At 38.6% G+C, this 20,666-nt stretch overlaps 1 protein-coding gene across 1 annotated transcript in view; it reads right to left on the bottom strand.

The window, feature by feature from the left end:
- The window catches only part of LOC134752916 (methionine--tRNA ligase, cytoplasmic), a 34,543-nt gene extending 14,278 nt beyond the window's left edge, over positions 1-20,265 (bottom strand). The window contains exons 1-13 of the mRNA XM_063688699.1: positions 20,070-20,265; positions 17,548-17,671; positions 16,457-16,610; positions 10,775-10,915; positions 9,442-9,539; positions 8,938-9,060; positions 8,090-8,206; positions 6,883-6,958; positions 6,357-6,484; positions 4,755-4,859; positions 3,150-3,327; positions 1,656-1,820; positions 375-476 (exon numbers count right to left, since the gene is read on the bottom strand). Of these exons, the coding sequence (XP_063544769.1) occupies positions 375-476; positions 1,656-1,820; positions 3,150-3,327; positions 4,755-4,859; positions 6,357-6,484; positions 6,883-6,958; positions 8,090-8,206; positions 8,938-9,060; positions 9,442-9,539; positions 10,775-10,915; positions 16,457-16,610; positions 17,548-17,671; positions 20,070-20,172 (1,614 nt within the window). The 5' untranslated portion in view covers positions 20,173-20,265. The remainder of the gene's footprint in view (positions 1-374; positions 477-1,655; positions 1,821-3,149; positions 3,328-4,754; positions 4,860-6,356; positions 6,485-6,882; positions 6,959-8,089; positions 8,207-8,937; positions 9,061-9,441; positions 9,540-10,774; positions 10,916-16,456; positions 16,611-17,547; positions 17,672-20,069) is intronic.
- Positions 20,266-20,666: the final 401 nt, after the last annotated feature.

Below are 20,666 nucleotides of genomic sequence, written 5' to 3'. Positions count from 1 at the left end.
TGCTAATTTAGATTAATAGCAACATTTAAATAACAATATGAAAATTGTTCACAAATGTATTCAGTAAAATTAAAAACTTCATATTTTTTACAGTGTTCTACATTTCCAATATATCATTTATGTCATAAAAAGCGTTGTCAATTAGCCATTTAGCCACAATAAGCCACACAGCGCCATCTACATCAAAACCCCTTGTGTAAATTTCATTCGATAGCGTGATGAGCGTTCGCGTTATATCTATTTTTGTATGGGACTTTGAACAGCGCGCCAAGCGGGACGTTTTGGAAACTCTAAATCCCATACAAGGGGTACAGCTATCAATTCCAAGCACAAACTCATTAACACGGCAAATTATACATGTGATAAGTACTTACATGTATATCTTTGTCAGGTTTCCACCATTTCTCGTAGTCTTTAGTGAGACATTGAGTTATACTCCAATACCCTATCGGGGCGTCGAACCATACGTAGAATACCTGCAATAAATACACTGTATGAATACAGATTTTTTACTACTAAAACTATGAATATCAGATCATTATGTGCAGTTTTCAACCAAACGGGTACTTATTGTCGGTTGCCAATAAGGCGCTATTTCCATATAGAAGCTATAATTTGAATTCAACCTTATCGACAACTGACAATGTGGTACCTTTTGGATGAAAACGTCACTTAGTTATGTTCTTGTCAAACAAACAAAAATTACACTAAAGATTCATTGTAATTTAGTGAATCCCTCGACCGAAGCGTCTCAGTATCAGCTCTGGAGAAAATTATTTTGTGAAAATTCTTCACTCGCATTTCTAGGTCGATTCTCGTGAAATGTTCTCAAGCAGATTCTTCATAAACAGTGCTCGACTGGATGAAAGTCTCGCTAAGAACTTAAATCTATGGAGTCTTATGGACCCACTTTATTAGTAAACCCCTCGACCGGGACCGGCACGCCCCACTTCAGGTCTCTGGTGACGGCGCGGGCGGAAGATGACCATGTCCGACTTTGGTCCACCATGAGCGTTGGGCTAGTTCCAACTGGCTAGGAATCTAATCATCATTCGCTTGCCCTTATCCCATTCATTTGGGGTCGGCGCAGCATGTCTTTTTCTTCCATACCTCTCTGTCGCCCGTCATCTCATCATTCACTCGCATTCGTTTCATATCATCTCTCACACAGTCCGTCCACCTTTTCCTCGGTTTTCCTCTCCCGATACTTCCCTCCACATTCATTCGTATTACCTTTCTCGTCACATGACTTTCATCCCTCCGCATTACATGTCCGTACAACGCTAGGCGATTCGCTCTTACTTTTTCTACTATAGGTGGTGCGACTCACCTTATTAGTGAACCCTTGGACCTTAACGTCACAGTTTCAACTCTGGCGAAAATTCTTTTGTATGTCGGCAAACCTCAATCAATATGACCTCGGTCTCTTTAATTTAAACCAAGAGTGAATAGGCTGTTACTGAACCGGTGAGCTCCATCTTAGGCCCTGTCTTCACTTTCCATCAGGTGTGACTAGGGCCAATCGCCGATCAGTTAAAAAAAAAAAAAAAAACTTCACTCGACCGATTCTCGTGAAATTTCGTGAGGAGTTTCGTTAAAACAACTGCTTAACCGTCTGAAAACAACTGGCTAGGAATCCAACTCTATGGACTCACCTTATTGGTGAACCCCTCGACCGGGACCGGGACGCCCCACTTCAGGTCTCTGGTGACGGCGCGGGCGCGGAGTGGTTCCCGCAGCCAGGAGCGTGCGACGGCGCGGGCTGAAGGCGACCAACCGTGTTCTACTTTAGTCCACCATGAGCGTAGTGATGGTTCCAACTGAAACAGAAATAAGTTTTTTTAAATATGACATTTTTGATATTTTCATATATTTTGCAGCGCAGCTTTTTAAGTTTTATAGCGTTGACGAGCTTGCCGCACTGGTCTACAGCTGTCTCACTGTAACTATATGTCTGTCTCACCTGTGCCAGCTGTCTCACTCTAACTACATGACTGTCTCACCTGTGCCAGATCTATAAAGAGTTGCTCGCTCGGCCGCACCGCTGGTGAGTCTCCGCATATTTTGCAGCGCGGCTTTATAAGTTCTATCGCGTTGACGAGCTTGCCGCACTTGTCGCATTGGTCTACAGCTGTCTCACTCTAGCTATATGTCTGTCTCACCTGTGATAGCTGTTTCACTCTAACTACATGACTGTCTCACCTGTGCCAGATCTATAGAGTTGCTCGCTCGGCCGCACCGCCGGCGAGTCTCCGCATATTTTCCAGCGCAGCTTTTTAAGTTTTATAGCGTTGACGAGCTTGCCGCACTGGTCTACAGCTGTCTCACTGTAACTATATGTGTGTCTCACCTGTGCCAGCTGTCTCACTCTAACTACATGACTGTCTCACCTGTGCCAGATCTATAGAGTTGCTCGCTCGGCCGCACCGCCGGCGAGTCCGCATATTTTCCAGCGCAGCTTTTTAAGTTTTATAGCGTTGACGAGCTTGCCGCACTGGTCTACAGCTGTCTCACTGTAACTATATGTGTGTCTCACCTGTGCCAGCTGTCTCACTCTAACTACATGACTGTCTCACCTGTGCCAGATCTATAAAGAGTTGCTCGCTCGGCCGCACCGCCGGCGAGTCTCCGCATATTTTGCAGCGCGGCTTTATAAGTTCTATCGCGTTGACGAGCTTGCCGCACTTGTCGCATTGGTCTACAGCTGTCTCACTCTAGCTATATGTCTGTCTCACCTGTGATAGCTGTTTCACTCTAACTACATGACTGTCTCACCTGTGCCAGATCTATAGAGTTGCTCGCTCGGCCGCACCGCCGGCGAGTCTCCGCATATTTTCCAGCGCAGCTTTTTAAGTTTTATAGCGTTGACGAGCTTGCCGCACTGGTCTACAGCTGTCTCACTGTAACTATATGTGTGTCTCACCTGTGCCAGCTGTCTCACTCTAACTACATGACTGTCTCACCTGTGCCAGATCTATAGAGTTGCTCGCTCGGCCGCACCGCCGGCGAGTCCGCATATTTTCCAGCGCAGCTTTTTAAGTTTTATAGCGTTGACGAGCTTGCCGCACTGGTCTACAGCTGTCTCACTGTAACTATATGTGTGTCTCACCTGTGCCAGCTGTCTCACTCTAACTACATGACTGTCTCACCTGTGCCAGATCTATAAAGAGTTGCTCGCTCGGCCGCACCGCCGGCGAGTCTCCGCATATTTTGCAGCGCGGCTTTATAAGTTCTATCGCGTTGACGAGCTTGCCGCACTTGTCGCATTGGTCGCCTCTGGCGTCTTCATATAGGCATCCGGGGTGCGGGCAGGTGCCTTCTACAAACCTAAAAATAGATACCGTCAACCGGGGTGAATAGGGATGGCTGGGATGAATAGGGACAAAACTTAAAATGTAATTTACTTGACAATTTCTCAAAAACTACCCACACAATATGTATCATTCGATTGAAAATAATAATAGATTTTGTACGATACCATTTGTGTGGGTATTTTTTAAGAAATTGACAAGTAAATCACATTTTAAGTTTTGTCCCTATTCACCCCATCCATCCCTATTCACCCCGGTTGACGGTATATTTTAATCGAATCAATTTTATTATCAAAACAACTTAGGGAACCCGGCCACGGCGGTACCCATCCTATTTTTCCTATCTCTGCCCGAGAAGATTTAAATCCCTCTTAGATATTATTATATAGACAGATATGTGGTCAGGAGTCACTGTTTGTTTTGTTGTTTTAACCTTTTGGACGCCAATGACGGATATATCGGCACCGCAGGTCCAACGCCAAAGACGGATTAATCGGTCAAAGACCACAGAGCAACATAGACCTACGTGCTTGTGCATAAAGTTCAATTTCAGTTTTGACGCTTCGGTGACGTGACGTGGCGTCCGAATGACAGCTTTTGTGTTCGACACGGCGTCGAAAAGGTTATGGACAAACAATGTTTGACACGGTAGACAACTGGGCAAGTTTAGGTAGGGGTAATAGAGGGAAGATCAGCGCTGGAAGTCACCAACAACATGCTGAAATGAGGCCATTTCGTGACACTTTATTCTCACTATTTTTTTTTTAGGTTCCGTACCCAAAGGGTAAAAACGGGACCCTATTACTAAGACTCCGCTGTCCGTCTGTCTGTCACCAGACAGTTGAAATTTTCATGATGTATTTCTGTTGCCGCTATAACAACAAATACTAAAAAACCGGCCAAGTGCGAGTCGGACTCGCGCACGAAGGGTTCCGTACCATTACGGAAAAAAACAGCAAAAAAATCACGTTTGTTGTATGGGAGCCCCATTTAAATATTTATATTATTCTGTTTTTAGTATTTGTTGTTATAGCGGCAACAGAAATACATCATCTGTGAAAATTTCAACTGTCTAGCTATCACGGTTCACGAGGTTCAGCCTGGTGACAGACAGACAGACAGACGGACAGCGAAGTCTTAGTAATAGGGTCCCGTTTTTACCCTAACCTTAAGTACGGAACCCTCGGTGCGCGAGTCCGACCCGCACTTGGCCGGTTTTTATGTATGTCTATTGTCTGTATGTTTACGAATAAAAAACATTACATTCTCATAATTAATGTCATTAACGGGTATAACGCGATTAAATTTCATTATGTTACTTTTTTTCCGACGTTTCAGCCTGGTTGCACTAGCTGTGGTCACGGAAGACTGACGTCCCAGTACATTTTCTATTCTAACACACACACACACACACACACATTCTATTATATTCTTAAAACTTACCTGTCAGCTAAGAATTTGTTGCATTTTTCGCAGTGCAGTTGATCGACGGTTTGTGAACTAATGAACCCATTTTCATTCACTTGCAAGAAAAGCTTTTGAACTAATCTGTAATAAAATTAATAAGACTAAGTATATAAATAATAGGTAAGTCCACAGAAATATGGTATAAAAGACGCAAATGCATCCACTTCGCGTGTCCGAACCCCGACCAAGCGTCGAGGTTGACCGTCACTCTTTACAGTCTACACGCGTCAGTTGTTGCAGCCGGACGTCCGTGAAAACTTAAAAAAATGCTTCGTTGCATGATAATTAACTGCAACAACCCAAAAATTGCGAGCATCCAAAGGCAAGAACATATTTCCTATCACAGATAAGTAATTTTAAAATTATATTATGCGTAAATTTTGTATGAAAAAGTCGGCACGCTTGGTTTCAATACAAATCGTGGTATTTGCGTCATCTAGCGTATATATTAAATCTGTGGGTAAGTCATCAGAACATAACTTAAGTACAGAACTACAGAAAAATCTAAAGAAAAACTACACAAGGATAATATAGTAGTTAAACTATTTGTTTCTCTATCGCACTAATATAGAAGAATGATAGAGAGACATATAGCGTTTCGTTTCGTTTTCTGCAAACAATTATCATCTTAGCTAGGTCAAATAATAAGCCAACGATGTGGTAAAATGTACAGATGTAGTGCATAATTGTTTTCCATCGTATTTTCTCGGAAACGTTCGTATTTGTCATGCTACTTCAGTCAACCTCAGTTACTTTTTGTACCGAGACTGACTGAAATGGCAAGACACTTTCGTACGTTTCCGTGAAAATACGATGGAAAATAATTATGCAGTACATCTGTAACTAGTGTCGCAATAACACAAAGGAACTTGAGTCAAATACAACATTTTGAATCAAATTGAAGTTGAGTCGTGACGTACCGTACGTACGTGACCGTGGCTGAAGCACTGGGTGCAGCTACATGCCCCATTATGTAAAATTATGTTTTAATATTATGTTTGTACTAACCCTAGATTTAAGTATTAGTATGTATGTTACTAACACGTTATGGACTTATTTGTTTGAAATATTTTTTTATTGATTGATTGTAATAGTATTTTATACAATCGTGATATAATAGAAAGCTTTTCAGCCAGTACCGTGTTTAGTCCACGAAGCTTGCTGAGTGGCCTAATGAAGGTACGAGATGGAAAAGCTTGATTATATCACTATTGTATACAGTACTTATTCTACGTTCATCTATTTTTTTTTACTATAAAACCTAAATAATTAAAGAAAATTAGGTAAATATCTCAGAAGTACAAAATACATCAACGCGTGCATAATATATGAATAGGTATTACTCGTGAAATAGTCGCGCGTTGGTATCTTTTCCACTGGACTGCGGCGCCACGTGATTAGTCAAATCCATTATACTTGACTAAACCGTTTCGAAAAGAATATTATAGTTGAGTTAGGAGCCCATACATGAAAAGTACCCAATAACAGTTTGGTATACGAAATCTTAAGTTAACCATTTCAGCCGACGAGTAGAAAAAATAATTTACGTGACATAACGGTACACATAACCCCACTTACTGTGTGTGTTCGGGTGTAGTGGTCCGTCCAAAGTGGTCAAATCCTATGTCGAACCAGCGATATACGGAGTTGTGGATTTCGAAATACTTATCGCAAATCTGTTGTGGTGTGACCCCCTCTTGTAGAGCCTGTGAATTAATAGAATAACATTTTTTTAACAAAAGTATTAATACACAACAAAAGTTTAAATATACTGTCAAATTATCTACAATAAAAAAAAACCGGCCAAGTGCGAGTCGGACTCGCGCACGAACTGTTCCGGACCATTACGCAAAAAGCGGCAATAAAATCACGTTTGTTGTATAGGGGCCTCACTTAAATATTTATTTTATTCTGTTTTTAGTATTTGTTGTTATAGCGGCAACAGAAATACATCATCTGTGAAAATTTCAACTGTCTAGCTATCACGGTTCATGAGATACACCCTGGTGACAAACAGACAGACGGACAGCGGAGTCTTAGTAATAGGGTCCCGTTTTTACCCTTTGGGTACGGAACCCTAAAAAGGAATTTGTGTTGTACTTACTTTGGTTTCAGTGGCTGTTCCATACTCGTCCGTCCCGCATATGTATATTGTATTGTAGTCACACAATCTACAATATCTGTGAAAGAATAATAATACGTAGTAAGTCATTTTATATAGATATCTATCACCATATTTTGCCAATCGGCGTACAAAAACATTGGACTTAACGATCTGCATCGAAAAATAATAGGATTTTTGAAACGCAGCAATGAGGGCTATCGTTTTTTTGCTCACCAGTTGGCGCCTCTGTTGATGGTGGTCCAAAAGACTAAAGAACATCTGTCAGTCATTGAAGTGACAAGTGACATTTGAAATTTCGAACTATGAAAAAGACCACCATCTACACTAGCGCCCCTAGCGGCGAAGTCATACGCGTTAGCCCTCATTGTTAGCCCCGGAAACAAACATATATGATTATCGGATATATGTAATAAATAAATAAATATTATAGGACATCTTACACAGATTGACTAAGTCCCACGGTAAGCCCAAGGAGGCTTGTGTTGCGGGTACTTAGACAACGATATATATAATATATAAATACTTAAATACATGGAAAACACCCATGACTCAGGAACAAATATCTGTGCTCATCGCACAAATAAATGCCCTTACCGGGATTCGAACCCAGGACCATCGGCTTCACAGGCAGGGTCACTACCCACTAGGCCAGACCGGTCGTTAAGTCATGTTTCTTGACTATATGATATAAGTTTTATCAAAGCCGAAACACAAATTTTCTCGATAGAAAAAAAAAACAAAGTTCCGGCTGTCGTGAATTTATAGACTGTCGTTTGTATCACCAAAGAGGATATAATAGGATAGCGTTACTGTCATAGTAAATTTTGTAGCCACCGTGTATTCACTGCCATGTATCGGCACACGATTAAAACTAAAAATGAAGATGTATAAAAATACCATAAAATGTATTTATATATGTATGATTTTTTTTATTTGCATTAATTTCTTTATTTGATTTTGACAAATGTTCTTTCACTGATATGCGTAAAAATTGTTAAATAACAAACGAAACCGTCAACGCCATCTATCCGAGAGTACGCCAAAGGTAGTGGCGCCAGCTGATCGAGAATCAAATTTTCTTGATTTTCGTGGCACGTTTTTTCCTTAGATACCCATCTATTAGGGAGTTATATTCTATCTTTTGTATCACTTACCCCACTCGTTGCACAATGTACTATTTGCTCACCTGGCAAAAATGTCTCCGGACAACACGCAACCAATGATGTTCCCTAAATGCGGTACGTTGTTCACGTAGGGTAGGGACGACGTGATCAACACGTTTCTTCTGTCATTCACTGGCATTCTGAAACAAACAAGTTATAATAATAATAATTCAGCCTATATATAGTCACACAGGTTTTCTCAGGACTCTTTAGCACAGCGGTTCCTAACCTGGGGGTAATTACTCCCGTGGGGGTAAAACTGGCATTTTACGGGGTTGATAAGCTGATAACAAAGAACTATCTACCTTTAAGAAAGAATATGGAGGAGGGGTAAAATCGAGTTCCCTAGTTAATCAAAGGGGTGACAGTACTGAAAAAGTTAGGAACCACTGCTTTAGCACTTGCTATTCTGTAGACTGTTAGTGTGCGAGGGAGACAGCCGCGCCTGTAACCGACTGCGGCCGTTTTCCCAGCTCTCTTTGGCACTGGCTATTTCTTCCGTAACCTTTTAGTGTGCGAGGGAGACAGCCTTACGCGAATTTGTCCTGCTTTAGTGGCGCCTGTAACCGACTGCTATGTTGCCAGCTCTCTTTGGCACTAGTTATTTCATCCGTAGACTGTTAGTGTGCAAGGGAAATAGACTTACGCGAATTTGTCCTGCTTTAGTGGCGCCTGTAACCGACTGCTATGTTGCCAGCTCTCTTTGGCACTAGTTATTTCATCCGTAGACTGTTAGTGTGCAAGGGAAATAGACTTACGCGAATTTGTCCTGCTTTAGAGGAGCCTGTAACCGACTACGGTCGTTTCCAGCTCTCTTTGACACTAGTTATTTGATCCGTAACCTGTTAGTGTACGAGTGAGACAGACTTACGCGAATTTGTCCTGCTTTAGTGGCGCCTGTAACCGACTGCGGCCGTTTTCCCAGCTCTCTTTGGCACTGGCCATTTCTTCATCTGTCGGTCCTGGTACAACTGCTGGTCCTTCCATTGGGGTGCTAGAAAAAAAAAGTTAATTATTGCTGTGTTTAAAAACCGTGTTTACTTGGTAGACACCAGGAAAGTGAAATTAGAGCAAAAACTAAAGAAAACTATCTCTTTCTATTACTTACTCTTTTATGCTTCCGATGTAGCCCACAAGATGGCAGATCCTACTATGCACAAGAAAACGTACGAGAACGGTAGATGGCAGCACTTGCTTTGGCGTGAAGTGTCAATGTACAGTCGCCATCGGATATCTGAACACGCCTCTATTGTTAAAGCGCTTGAGTGCGTGTTCAGATATTTTTGAGCACCTCGGCAGCTCCGATATATCTGATGGTGACTGTACATGTTTATGTTTTCGATTCAGGCAAGAAGGTGACAGACATATTACATACCCAACAGGAGACGCCAGACTGGCCAATTGCGGAGCACCCAAAGCCGAGACTGGAGCGAAAGGCTTATCCACTGAACCGCCCCACTGCTTTACTGCTTCCTAAAATGTCATTCATCATTATAATTAAATTAAGCCATTTATGCATTAATTTTACTGTTTATTTATTAGATAAAATCTAAAGATATCTTATTAATTTCGTTCGAAAAAATTAAATATATGCAACACACTAGAACAATTCGTCGCTGTTTATAAATATGTGTAAGGGATAAATGTGTCGTTTTCAAGCAAAAGGTACTACATTGTCGTTTGCCATAAGGACGGTCTGACAGGTTATTTGTATAGAGATACAAACAAATTTCGTCCTTATGGTGAGGGACAATGTGGAACCTTTTTCTTGAAAACGTCTACTCGATTTCAAATTTCTCACTAAGCTTATAAGAACTAGTATAGATTGTCCACAACTCCTGAGTAGCTTTCGTTTCTCAGTGCCTAGAAAAACACCGCGTTTTGCTATCAAGCCACTGTCTCGCCCCCAGCGCCGAACTGTTTTAGGGTCAAACTCAACGGTACCACACTTGAGCATTTTAATTAATAAATATAGTGACAAGTTCGATATTCACTTTGACTCTTTGTCCAAAATTAGAAATTTATTCACTAGTAAGTAGTTATATTATAATTCCATATTCAGTTATATACTTAACCAGTCGACATTATGGTTGCGCTTTGCTCCTTATTCTACAATAATAAGGTGTTCAAATGTGTCGGCTTTGTTCTTGAGTTTGCTTTTTTAATTACTCGCATGTGGTGCTTACCAGTAATTAGTTATACATTTAGAATGTTATTAATGTTCGAAATTGTTTAAATGTTTGTTTTTTTTATACTACGTCGGTGGCAAACAAGCATACGGCCCGCCTGATGTTAAGCAGTCTCCGTAGCCTATGTACGCCTGCAACTCTAGAGGAGTTACATGGGCGTTGCCGACCCTAACACTCCTCTCCCTCGAGCTCTGGCAACCTTACTCACCGGCAGGAACACAACACTATGAGTAGGGTCTAGTGTTATTTGGCTGCGGTTTTCTGTAAGGTGGAGGTACCTCCCCAGTTGGGCTCTGCTCTAGATCTGGAATGACATCCGCTGTCCTGTGCCCTACCACACAAAGCGAGATGTCATTCACAGTGCCCATACCTCTCTTTTGGACATAGTTTAAGGACATACCCCCGGGTCCGGACGTAGTTTATGGACATACCCGGGTCCAAAAGGATTTGTATAGTTGTAAGCCTCAATGTAATAACTGTTGGTGAACCTTAAAAAAAAAACGTCATCATAAATATTACCTGAACAGCTTTAGCCTGTGCGATGTCAGCGTACCACCGCAGCGTGTTTTTATATGGAGCCAAGTATGTCTTTAGGGCTTCGCTGTGGTACACGGGGTACAGGGTGCTCCATAACGAAATGTCGGCTGCTGACAGCATGTCCTGAAAGAAAAATATATGTAAATAAATATAATATATACATTTTAATGAACACAAAGTTAATTACTCCGTAAAAACGGAATGTGAAACTTTGTCGAAATATCAATTGTGTATCGAATAAATTCAAATCATTTAACATAGCTATTATAATTTAAGGTGGTTCGACTAGGTTACCCAAAGCTTAAACCCCGCTAGATGGCGTCACTTTCGCAAATTTTCAGGTTTTATTTTTTTGTGGAATAGTGTTGGTATCTGTATACTTAAAAGTATGTTTAGCGCACTTTTTACATAAATATTGAACTATTATAATAAACATTGAATACTTCATTAGTGCAAAAAACACTTTTAAAGTCGACAGAGTGTTTCTGTCATGCTATTTCCTACTATTACTCACACATGCAAACAGTGTTTCCGTGATGCTTGTAGTAGACAATTTCATGCAGTGTAAGTATGCTGCAATGGCGTTGCGGTATGTTCGTGGAAATACGTGCAAGAGGATTCGGGTTCGAGACTGGTACTTAAGTCAGGGGTACTTTTTTTTGTCCTTTTTGTGTTATGTTTCTTATACCTTTTAGTCTTCGAATTCTTGTCCGATTCCGATATAACCGAAATATATTTCAGTGATATCGGAAACGGCTCTAACGATTTCGATGAAATTTGCTGTAAGGGGTTCGATCTAGCTAGGTCTTATCTCTGGGAAAATGAGCATTTTTGAGTTTTTACTTGTTTTCTTTTTCTCCCAGATATTCAGTATTATTAAAAATTAGTTTATAACGTTTTATAAAAATATGTGACGTTTTGAACTAAAAGGTACCACATTGTCGGTTGTCGATTAGGTTGATTTCATTTTGAAAATTTTGATTTCATTTTCAATTTGGTTAAAAACGCCACATATATTGAAAACCTGACTTTCACAAATCTCACCTTTTTGGGTTCTTCTAACTCAGAAAGGATGGAGAATACTGACGATTCTTAGTAGCACTAGCCCAAGGAAGTCCAGGTTTGTAAGTGTCAGGTATCAGTTTTTTTTCAAGCGCTAAATATAGTTCTACAAGTAAAGCAATCCCTTACTGCCCAGCCTCTATAGTATTTTTCAAACTGGAAGGGTACGATGATAGATTTCATCTCCATACAATTTATAACCTAATAATGCCAAATGTTGCAAAATTATATTGAATTGAGATCTATCATCGTACCCTTGCAGTTTGAAATAGTTATTTACGATACAAGTGCGGAAAAGAGAAAATTCGAAAAGAGTGGCGACAGATTAAAACACGACCGCAGAGAGTGTTTTAAATTGACACGAGTTGCGAATTACCTATTCGCACGTGTATCGTACAACGTTTTACAGTACATATGGCCCTTTAAACTTTCGACATATGCATGAAAAGTGCTCTTTACGCACTAGGGCGAGAAAGTTGCACCATATGTACTGTAAAATACTTTTTAGTACATATGGTGCTACATATACGTTACCGCCCTAGTGCGGTAATTAGTACAATACGTGCATATGTCGAAAATGTAAAGGGCCATAATTATGTACTGTAAAACGTTGTACAATACACGTGCGAAAAGGTAATTCGCAACTCGTGTCGATTAAAACACTTCCTTCGGTCGTGTTTCAATTTATCGCCACTCGTTGCCAATTTCCTACTTTTCGTACTTGTATCGTAATGTACTAATAATAAAGTAGTAATTGTAAAATAAAATTAAAACTTTTTTTAAATTTTTTTTTTTGGATCCAAGTAGGTACAGTGAGTAACAACATTGCATGGCCTTCTAATTATAACTATTATAGAAAACGGGATATTTATCATGTTTATTTATATTATTTATTTCTCGATATTTTGGCCGGTCTTGCAAGACCAGTCGTTGTGGAGATCCCTGGGGAGGCCTATGTCCAGCAGTGGATGTCTTGTTGGTGTAGATGGATTCACACAACAAATGAAATAACATTTTTTCATATTTGTTATCCGTAGTTGTCCCTGTACCTGAAAGAAAAATAATATAATGATAGCACAAAATCTCTAATGTTATAGCAAAGATAGATATAACTCCGTAATAGATGGATACAGTCTAAGGAAAAAACGTGCCTCGAAAATCACGAAAATTTGATTCTCGATCAGAGGGCGCCACTAGTTTTGGCCTACACTCGTATAGAGGGCGTTGACGGTTTCGTTTGTTATTTATAATTTTAACGCATATCAGTGAAAGAACATGGGTCAAAATCATAAAAATAATTAATGCAAATAAAAAAAAACATTTATCCATATTTAAATACATTTTATCGTATTTTTATAAATCTTCATTTTTAGTTTTAAAGTGTGTCGACAGATGGCAGTGAATTTACTGGGCTTACAAAATTTAGTATGACAGTACCGCTCTAGTATAAGTTACTCTATGGTTATAGGAAGAAAGATGAAGCAACAATATGGATTCTAATAAAGTTATCATTTACTTACCTAGTAATAATTGTGTTTTTCATTCATAGACAAAATTCCATAATTTTCATCCCCAGGAAATGTTTTATTTTACTTTATTGCAGTGAGGATGTCCTGATTTTTTCTGGCTAATGAAGGAAAACATTTTATTTCCAAGAATGCCTTCATTTTGCACAATACCTAAAAAAACCTAGAGTTAGTGACACATTGACTATTCGGCAACCAAAACAGTAATAATTACATTATATAGGTATTGTTCACTGCTTATATCTACGGAAGAAGTGAGAATTATTTTCTAAAAAGATCGGCACGAGAAAATTACAATGTACAATGAAGGTATGAGACTGTACCTACCTTACGAAACTTCACCATCATGAATTCCGCTTCAATTGAGTCTGAATTTTTCTGGATTTTCGCGGACCAGAACACCGATGATTTTTGTAACTTGATTTAGACGTTGCTATCATTTTCTTCTTCTTCTTCTTTTAAAATTATGGCTTCAGCCCAGTGGGACTATTTCGCCAGTATCAAGGTATTGAGAGGTTTACAAACGACAAAAATTGTACGGTTGTACAAGACAGTGTACGGTGATTTGTTAGCTCTTGTAAATCGATAGCTAGTCTTTACAAGAAGCACGTGGACTACCGGCCGTTGACTCCAAGATGGTGGTTAAACGCGCTTCAAAATTAATTCTCCATTCACTGCACACTACCACATTAGTTTACTGTATAATAAGCTATCGATATTACACTTTAAACAATATTAATAAGCAAAAAACAAAGTAATTAATCACGATGCTAACTATCAAGATGGCGCTCGAACCGGAAGACCGCTATCATTTTCAATTTATACAAACAAATTGATGTCACAATAAACATGACCCTATGTGTCAGTGTCAACACTGTCAAATAAAAATGCACTAAACATGACGGCACTGCAAATCCTGCCAGGTCGGCCAGGCAACGTCGCCAACGTCATAGAGTGGCAACGCCGCACGCAACGTATTTGTACACGACATTTGTGACACACACATACGTAAAATTGATGAAAAAATTACGTTGATTTATGTATGATTTCTGTATGAAACAAAGTTTTTCTATTAATTTAGCGCAAACGAATATTCGAAAGTAGATAAATGAGCAAATATTTCTGTAGTAATAGTGTGTAGTGCCTTAATTAAAGCAGATTGAATTTTGTATGAAAATCGAACCACCTTAAATAACAAAACTTCCGTGAAACACAGACATATTCGTGAAACATGTCGAGAGTTTTTCGACTTAAAATACGTGGACCCGTTATTAATATGTGCCATCTTCAACCAAAAGGGTACTTATTGTCGCTTGTCAGTAAGGCGCTATTTCCATATAGCTTCAATTACAAATCAACCTTATCGACAAGCGACAATGTGGTACCTTTTGGTTGAAAACGTCACATATAATTTAATATAGCTATTATAATTTTATATTTTTGTTTTAATTCTTATTTATACAGAAAAACACAATATAAATAACGCTTACAAGGCTTAAGAGACATTAGCTAGCACAGTCTTATGAAATAAAACTATGAAAACGGATTATATCGCGTATATTGAATTTATAATACATCCCGACGTTTCGAACTCTTTACAGCGTTCGTGGTCAACGGGTGACTGAGGAAAAATTACAAAATGCAAAAAATACCCACATACTAAAATAATGAACAATCATAGACTACAAACTTTAAGGCTGGTTGTACATGCAAAATCGGTTCATAAGGCTAGTTATACACTATAATTATTTTTCAAGTAAAGATATATATATATATACGCGATAAAAAACTATGCCGGCTCCAACCCTACACCACGGACCCGAGAAGATTTAATTCCCTCCTAAATTGTAGGAGGGTATCCCAATATGGGACCGGCAACAAACTCGGCGGGACACATCTTTTCAAAACATCAGAATGTCCAGCATCATCTAACACTACGGTCTCACAGTCTATGTCTCGCTTGCTCCTTTATCAGGTGGACTACAGGATCCCAAGCTGGTGGTAGAGAAAAGCCATCTTCCCTATTAAAGTTTGGATATTTCTTAATCTCAATGGCCTCGCGCAGCATTCTGGGTATGTAACGCTTCTCCTTGCTTCTTTTTTTATCGCGTATATATATATATATCTTTACTTGAAAAATAATTATAGTGTATAACTAGCCTTATGAACCGATTTTGCATGTACAACCAGCCTTAAAGTTTGTAGTCTATGATTGTTCATTATTTTAGTATGTGGGTATTTTTGCATTTTGTAATTTTTCCTCAGTCACCCGTTGACCACGAACGCTGTAAAGAGTTCGAAACGTCGGGATGAATTATAAATTCAATATACGCGATATAATCCGTTTTCATAGTTTTATTTCATGAGTAACTATCGCGGTAACCGAAGACAATATTAGCACAGTCTTAATTGAAAAAATTGTAAACACGAAGTTATCTGCCTCTCTATCTCTCTTGCATATTCAAGCGATAGAGGCAGATAACGAATTTTAGATTTTGCGGAAGACCCTCTGGACAGCATGCCTCGTATTAATGGACGACCTCGCTGATACTCAGCGGTCTAAATTATCCTCACTCTGGTCCAAAGTACTAATAACTACCTACTATTAATATTACTTCTAGTTAGGTTAAGGCGGTTCCCTGAGCTAGAAGGCGAAAAATCTTATATGATCATGTTTTTCTAAGCGACTTTGATATTCGTAGACGTGGAAAAAATATATGTAGTTCTTGACTATATTATCTTTAACAACATAGTTTCCGATACAAGAATTATGACACTTCGCTCGATACAATTAATTCTCAAAGTAACCTCTAACTCGGACTTTTAATCCTACTTTACTCGGTTATTTATTATGTGATACTATAAACAAAAAAAGAAGAAAAAACAATCTTAACATAAATAGTAATTTCATAGCTTTAGAATTTCGATATTGTAAGGTAACGTTTTTAAAATAAATAAAAACCGACAAAATTCGATCAAAATTGACACTTGGCGCGTATGTTCTTTCCCGTTCTTTCTTGCGAAATGTGACAAAGACGGCGGCAAACCGATGGAACAGCCTTAAGGATAAACTCACCCCAAATAAATATTTCTTAGCGGCGATGATGGCCTCGACGTGTTGTAGCAGTGCGTCCAGCGCTTGCTTGAGATCAGCCGGCACCGTCTTGGCGGCGAGCACCGCCGACACGGCAGGTTGCAGTCTCGTCGCCTCCCATTCTTGCATTTGTTCGCTGAAACATTAAGTGTTCTGAGCATGGTTAGCCTGCCTTAAAATACTAACCGACCTCGCTGCTGTTCGGCCGTCTAAACGAAAACACGGTACCTTCGACTTTTTGCATTTAACCGGTTTTTAATGAAAAAAGTTGTCTTGCTGTCATAAATAATTGTATGCAACATGATTAGTTCTTCATTTTTTTACGTACCCATGTTATGTGGCTGTTGCATAATAGGATTTTATGCTACAGGTACCTACATAATAAGGGTCCTTGAATCTCAAGGACCGAAGTTACTAAACGAAACGAAGTTGAGTTTCGTAAAGACAGGCTCGAGAATTTTAAGACCTAATTATGTACCGTCAGGCTCACTCCGCGATTTCATCGCGTCGCTACAAGTACATGCGGCCCACACCAATTTTGGTGTCTAGCCATAGTAGTTGCCGCGCACCACTACGGAATGGACGCCTACTCGCGCTTGCGCCACCTAGCGGTCATATCTGTCAATAGACGCGTTTTGTTAGAGAGTGAACCTTCTGTACCTAGTACTATTATTTATTCTGTGGTACCATTGCACTTGCACACAATATTTTTTTTTCAGACAATAGCAAACACATAAAATTATAAATAAAATCAAAGTAAATATTGGTTTGTAGATCTTTGCTTAGAAGTAAGACCAAAAAAAAAACAACAGTTGCATAATATTGTATGAATATTCCTAACAACACTGCTGTTATATTTTTTTTTTTATGATGAATAGGCAGGCGTTTGACCACGATCCCACCTGATGGTAAGTGATGATGTGGTCTACGGTCTAATGTGGTGTTAGGATCCTAAAGACAAGGGCCCCCGCCCCCGCGCGCCGCGCTTCTAATTAACTTGATTTCGATCTCACTGGCAGTCATTTAATAGACAAATAAAAGTGCTGGAGTAGAAAAAATACTATATAGCTTACCTCTGCCCATTCTGCGACATGTCCAGCACCGGAAACAGGTACTGCGTGGCAGCATTGCTGGAGAAGAAGGCGAGCTGGTCGTCCACCTCGAGGAGTGGCAGCGAGCGAGGGCCTGCGAACACGCCTGCAATCACAGACACGGCTTAGAGTTGCCAGCACCCGGGTTAGTTGGTGATAATATAAATAAATAAATAAAATAAAATAAATAAATGATCATTTATTTCAGGCCTAATACACCCATATGTGTTAGTAACTTACATAGCTAATAAAAATAATGTTAGTGCAATTACAAAACCAATTTACATGCAAATTAACTAATGACTAGGAGCTAACTTAGGGCTAGGACACACTGGATGAGCCTTATAATCTAACATATCACAACAAATTATCATCATTTTTATATATACATGGGGTTGTTAGTTAGTAATATGGAGCACAATAGGGTGATTCAACTTTATATTAACCAGTTATAAGCCCTTTCCACAATAGCTCACACTGGGCATATTAGGAGAACGAGTTTTATGATGATTGCTGTAATCCAGAACGGAACAGAAAAACAATGTTGACAATCACAATATTTAAAATCTTGCTGGGCACTCATGCCTTTGAAATTAAATACGTAAAGCAGTTGAGTATACTTCATTGTTTTTTTCTGCTGCTAAATAGTAGTTTATATCCTTAGTTTAAACTAAGTAATAATATACATAAACTAAAAACTAAAGTGATTGACACTCTCGAGCACTCACTCAAACAAAAATGGCAGTGGGCCGGACACGTCGCAAGGATGACCGATATAAAAAGGACAAAGCGAACCACTACTTGGCTCGGCCCAGGAGGCAAGCGTGGAGCAGGGCGCCCGCGCGCGCGCTGGGCAGACGATATTGAAAAGATATCCCACAAATGGCTTTCGGAGGCACAAGACCGAGAACGGTGGAAGAGGTTGGAGGAGGCCTATACCCGACAGGGGTCCTAACGCTATGGTATGTAAGGTTAAATATTTTTTTAAGATTGTAAATGTTTTATTAGTAGTTATGGAATAAAAAGGCTTTTTATTTATTTTTTATTTATTATAATAATATACATAGGTACATAAAATCATTAATAATTTATTTCTTAACTAAGTGATTTTTATGGCATAAAAATGTGGCAAGTCCTACTGTAAAACATGAAATTACTGAAGCTTCAGATGCAGAATGCAGTTGTTTATGTAAAGATACTGAAAATAGATGAAGCAGTTGGTTGTTTAAAAAAAAAATATTGATAAGAAAATCATAATAATTCCAAGTTCTTGTGATAACTGATAAAACTGATTGCACTTACAATGTAAATTATAACATATTATTAAATAGATTAAAATTGGTCACCTATGTATTTTAATATATTTTATATGTCTGTGTCATGGAAGTTTTGCTTACGGTGGCGTCATTGATCGCGTCGCCACTTTCCCGAATGAAGGTTGAGGGAGACAATGGCTGAGATATGCGTCATACTAGTGAACGGGTGCTGTTTGTGGAGACCGGTCTGTTTAAGTTTACACGGGCTTCATTTTACCTATGTAACTTTACTTTTGAGTGGCATTAACGTGAGGCACTTCATTTGGTTCTTGTCTGTTTGTCTGATTTAATATCTTGTCTTTTTATTAATTATATAACAATTCAAGTCTTGGAGACCCTTTACATCTCTGGATAATTTGATGATCTTTTTTATTATTATATACATTTTATCTCTGACACCTAGAGACTTTTACATCTCTAAACAATTTTAGTACTTCTTACTTCTTTCTTCTTTAGTATTTTAGTATATTTTTTATTAGTTTTTTTTGTGTAATTTGACATTTATATTTATGTAATTGTTTTTTTTTTGTAATTTTGGGTTAAAAGGGTTAAAAATTTACATGTAAAAGTGCCCCTGTGGCCTATTTGCTGAATAAATGTTTGATGTTTGATGTTTGTTCTTTATTATGCCAAATAATAAACTAAAAAATTTGTGAACCTCTTCAGTTACAAAAAGTTTTGCTGATTTGCTAAGTTCCACTTCTACCATCCCACTAACCCGGGGTTAAGCGGTTAAACCATTAACCCAGTGTCAAATTGTACTGGTAACACCAGGTTTAACAGGTTACTCCTCCCCCTCCCCCAGGTTAACCCCGGGTTAATGGAATGGTACAAGTGGCGCTAATATACCTACAATGTTAGATGATGTGATGTGTCAGTGTCACATATATTGATAATCCAAAATATTTTGATAAGAATATTTTTTGAAGCAGTTCAGTAAGCAGAAAATCTGACGCAACTTTATATCACATTGAGCTGTTAGTACGAAACAGTTTATGTAGCAATTTTCCTTCAAATATATTTTATAATTCTATTGTTATTGTGTTAGTAACTGATATACTGTATCTATTAATAATGTCTATGTGATTAGTACTATCGACTCCATAGAATATAAATAAAGTTGCGTGCATTTCCAAAATAAATACTAGTACTAATCCAATACGATCGGCGATTTAAACAAAAGCCTACCTTCAAAGGAAACATATTGCATTTCCACTTTTTTGCCGGCCAAGTTGGCGGCAATTAATAATTTCAGCGTCGAGGTATTATTCTCGTTTGTAAGGATCTTCATTTTTATTAAATTTTCTTTACTTTTAAGCAAAAAAAGTTATTATAACTAAATTATAACCTAACAACCATACACCTCATAGTCCACCTCACGAAAAAGTGACACATGAATTGACAGTATTGACACATTAACCTAATTAAATAAAATGCATTGTAAAATATGGTGATGTAGGTAAAAACAGTACTTCTTAAAATAGGTGCTTAATACACACCTGTGTGAAATGTTCGAGACATGGCTTTTGTAAATAATAATTAGAATGAAATGAATATTCTTATTTACAAAAAATATAATTTCATGTGTTATGTGTTAAAAATATATAGTTTTATTTATGATAAAATTCAAACAAAATAAATAACATTATTAGTGTCAATTATATTTACAACTTTCATTATCCAAGAAAAATTAATCTTACTTTCTGAACACACACCAAATTGTCACGCTCGCCAACGCCAAGGTCGCGTCAGTCAAAAAGAAACTCACTCAGAGATATGAGTGAT

Source organism: Cydia strobilella, chromosome 25 (genome assembly GCF_947568885.1).
Source record: "Cydia strobilella chromosome 25, ilCydStro3.1, whole genome shotgun sequence".
Taxonomy (NCBI): Eukaryota; Metazoa; Arthropoda; class Insecta; order Lepidoptera; family Tortricidae; genus Cydia; species Cydia strobilella.
This window is presented reverse-complemented; position numbering and strand designations above follow the sequence as displayed.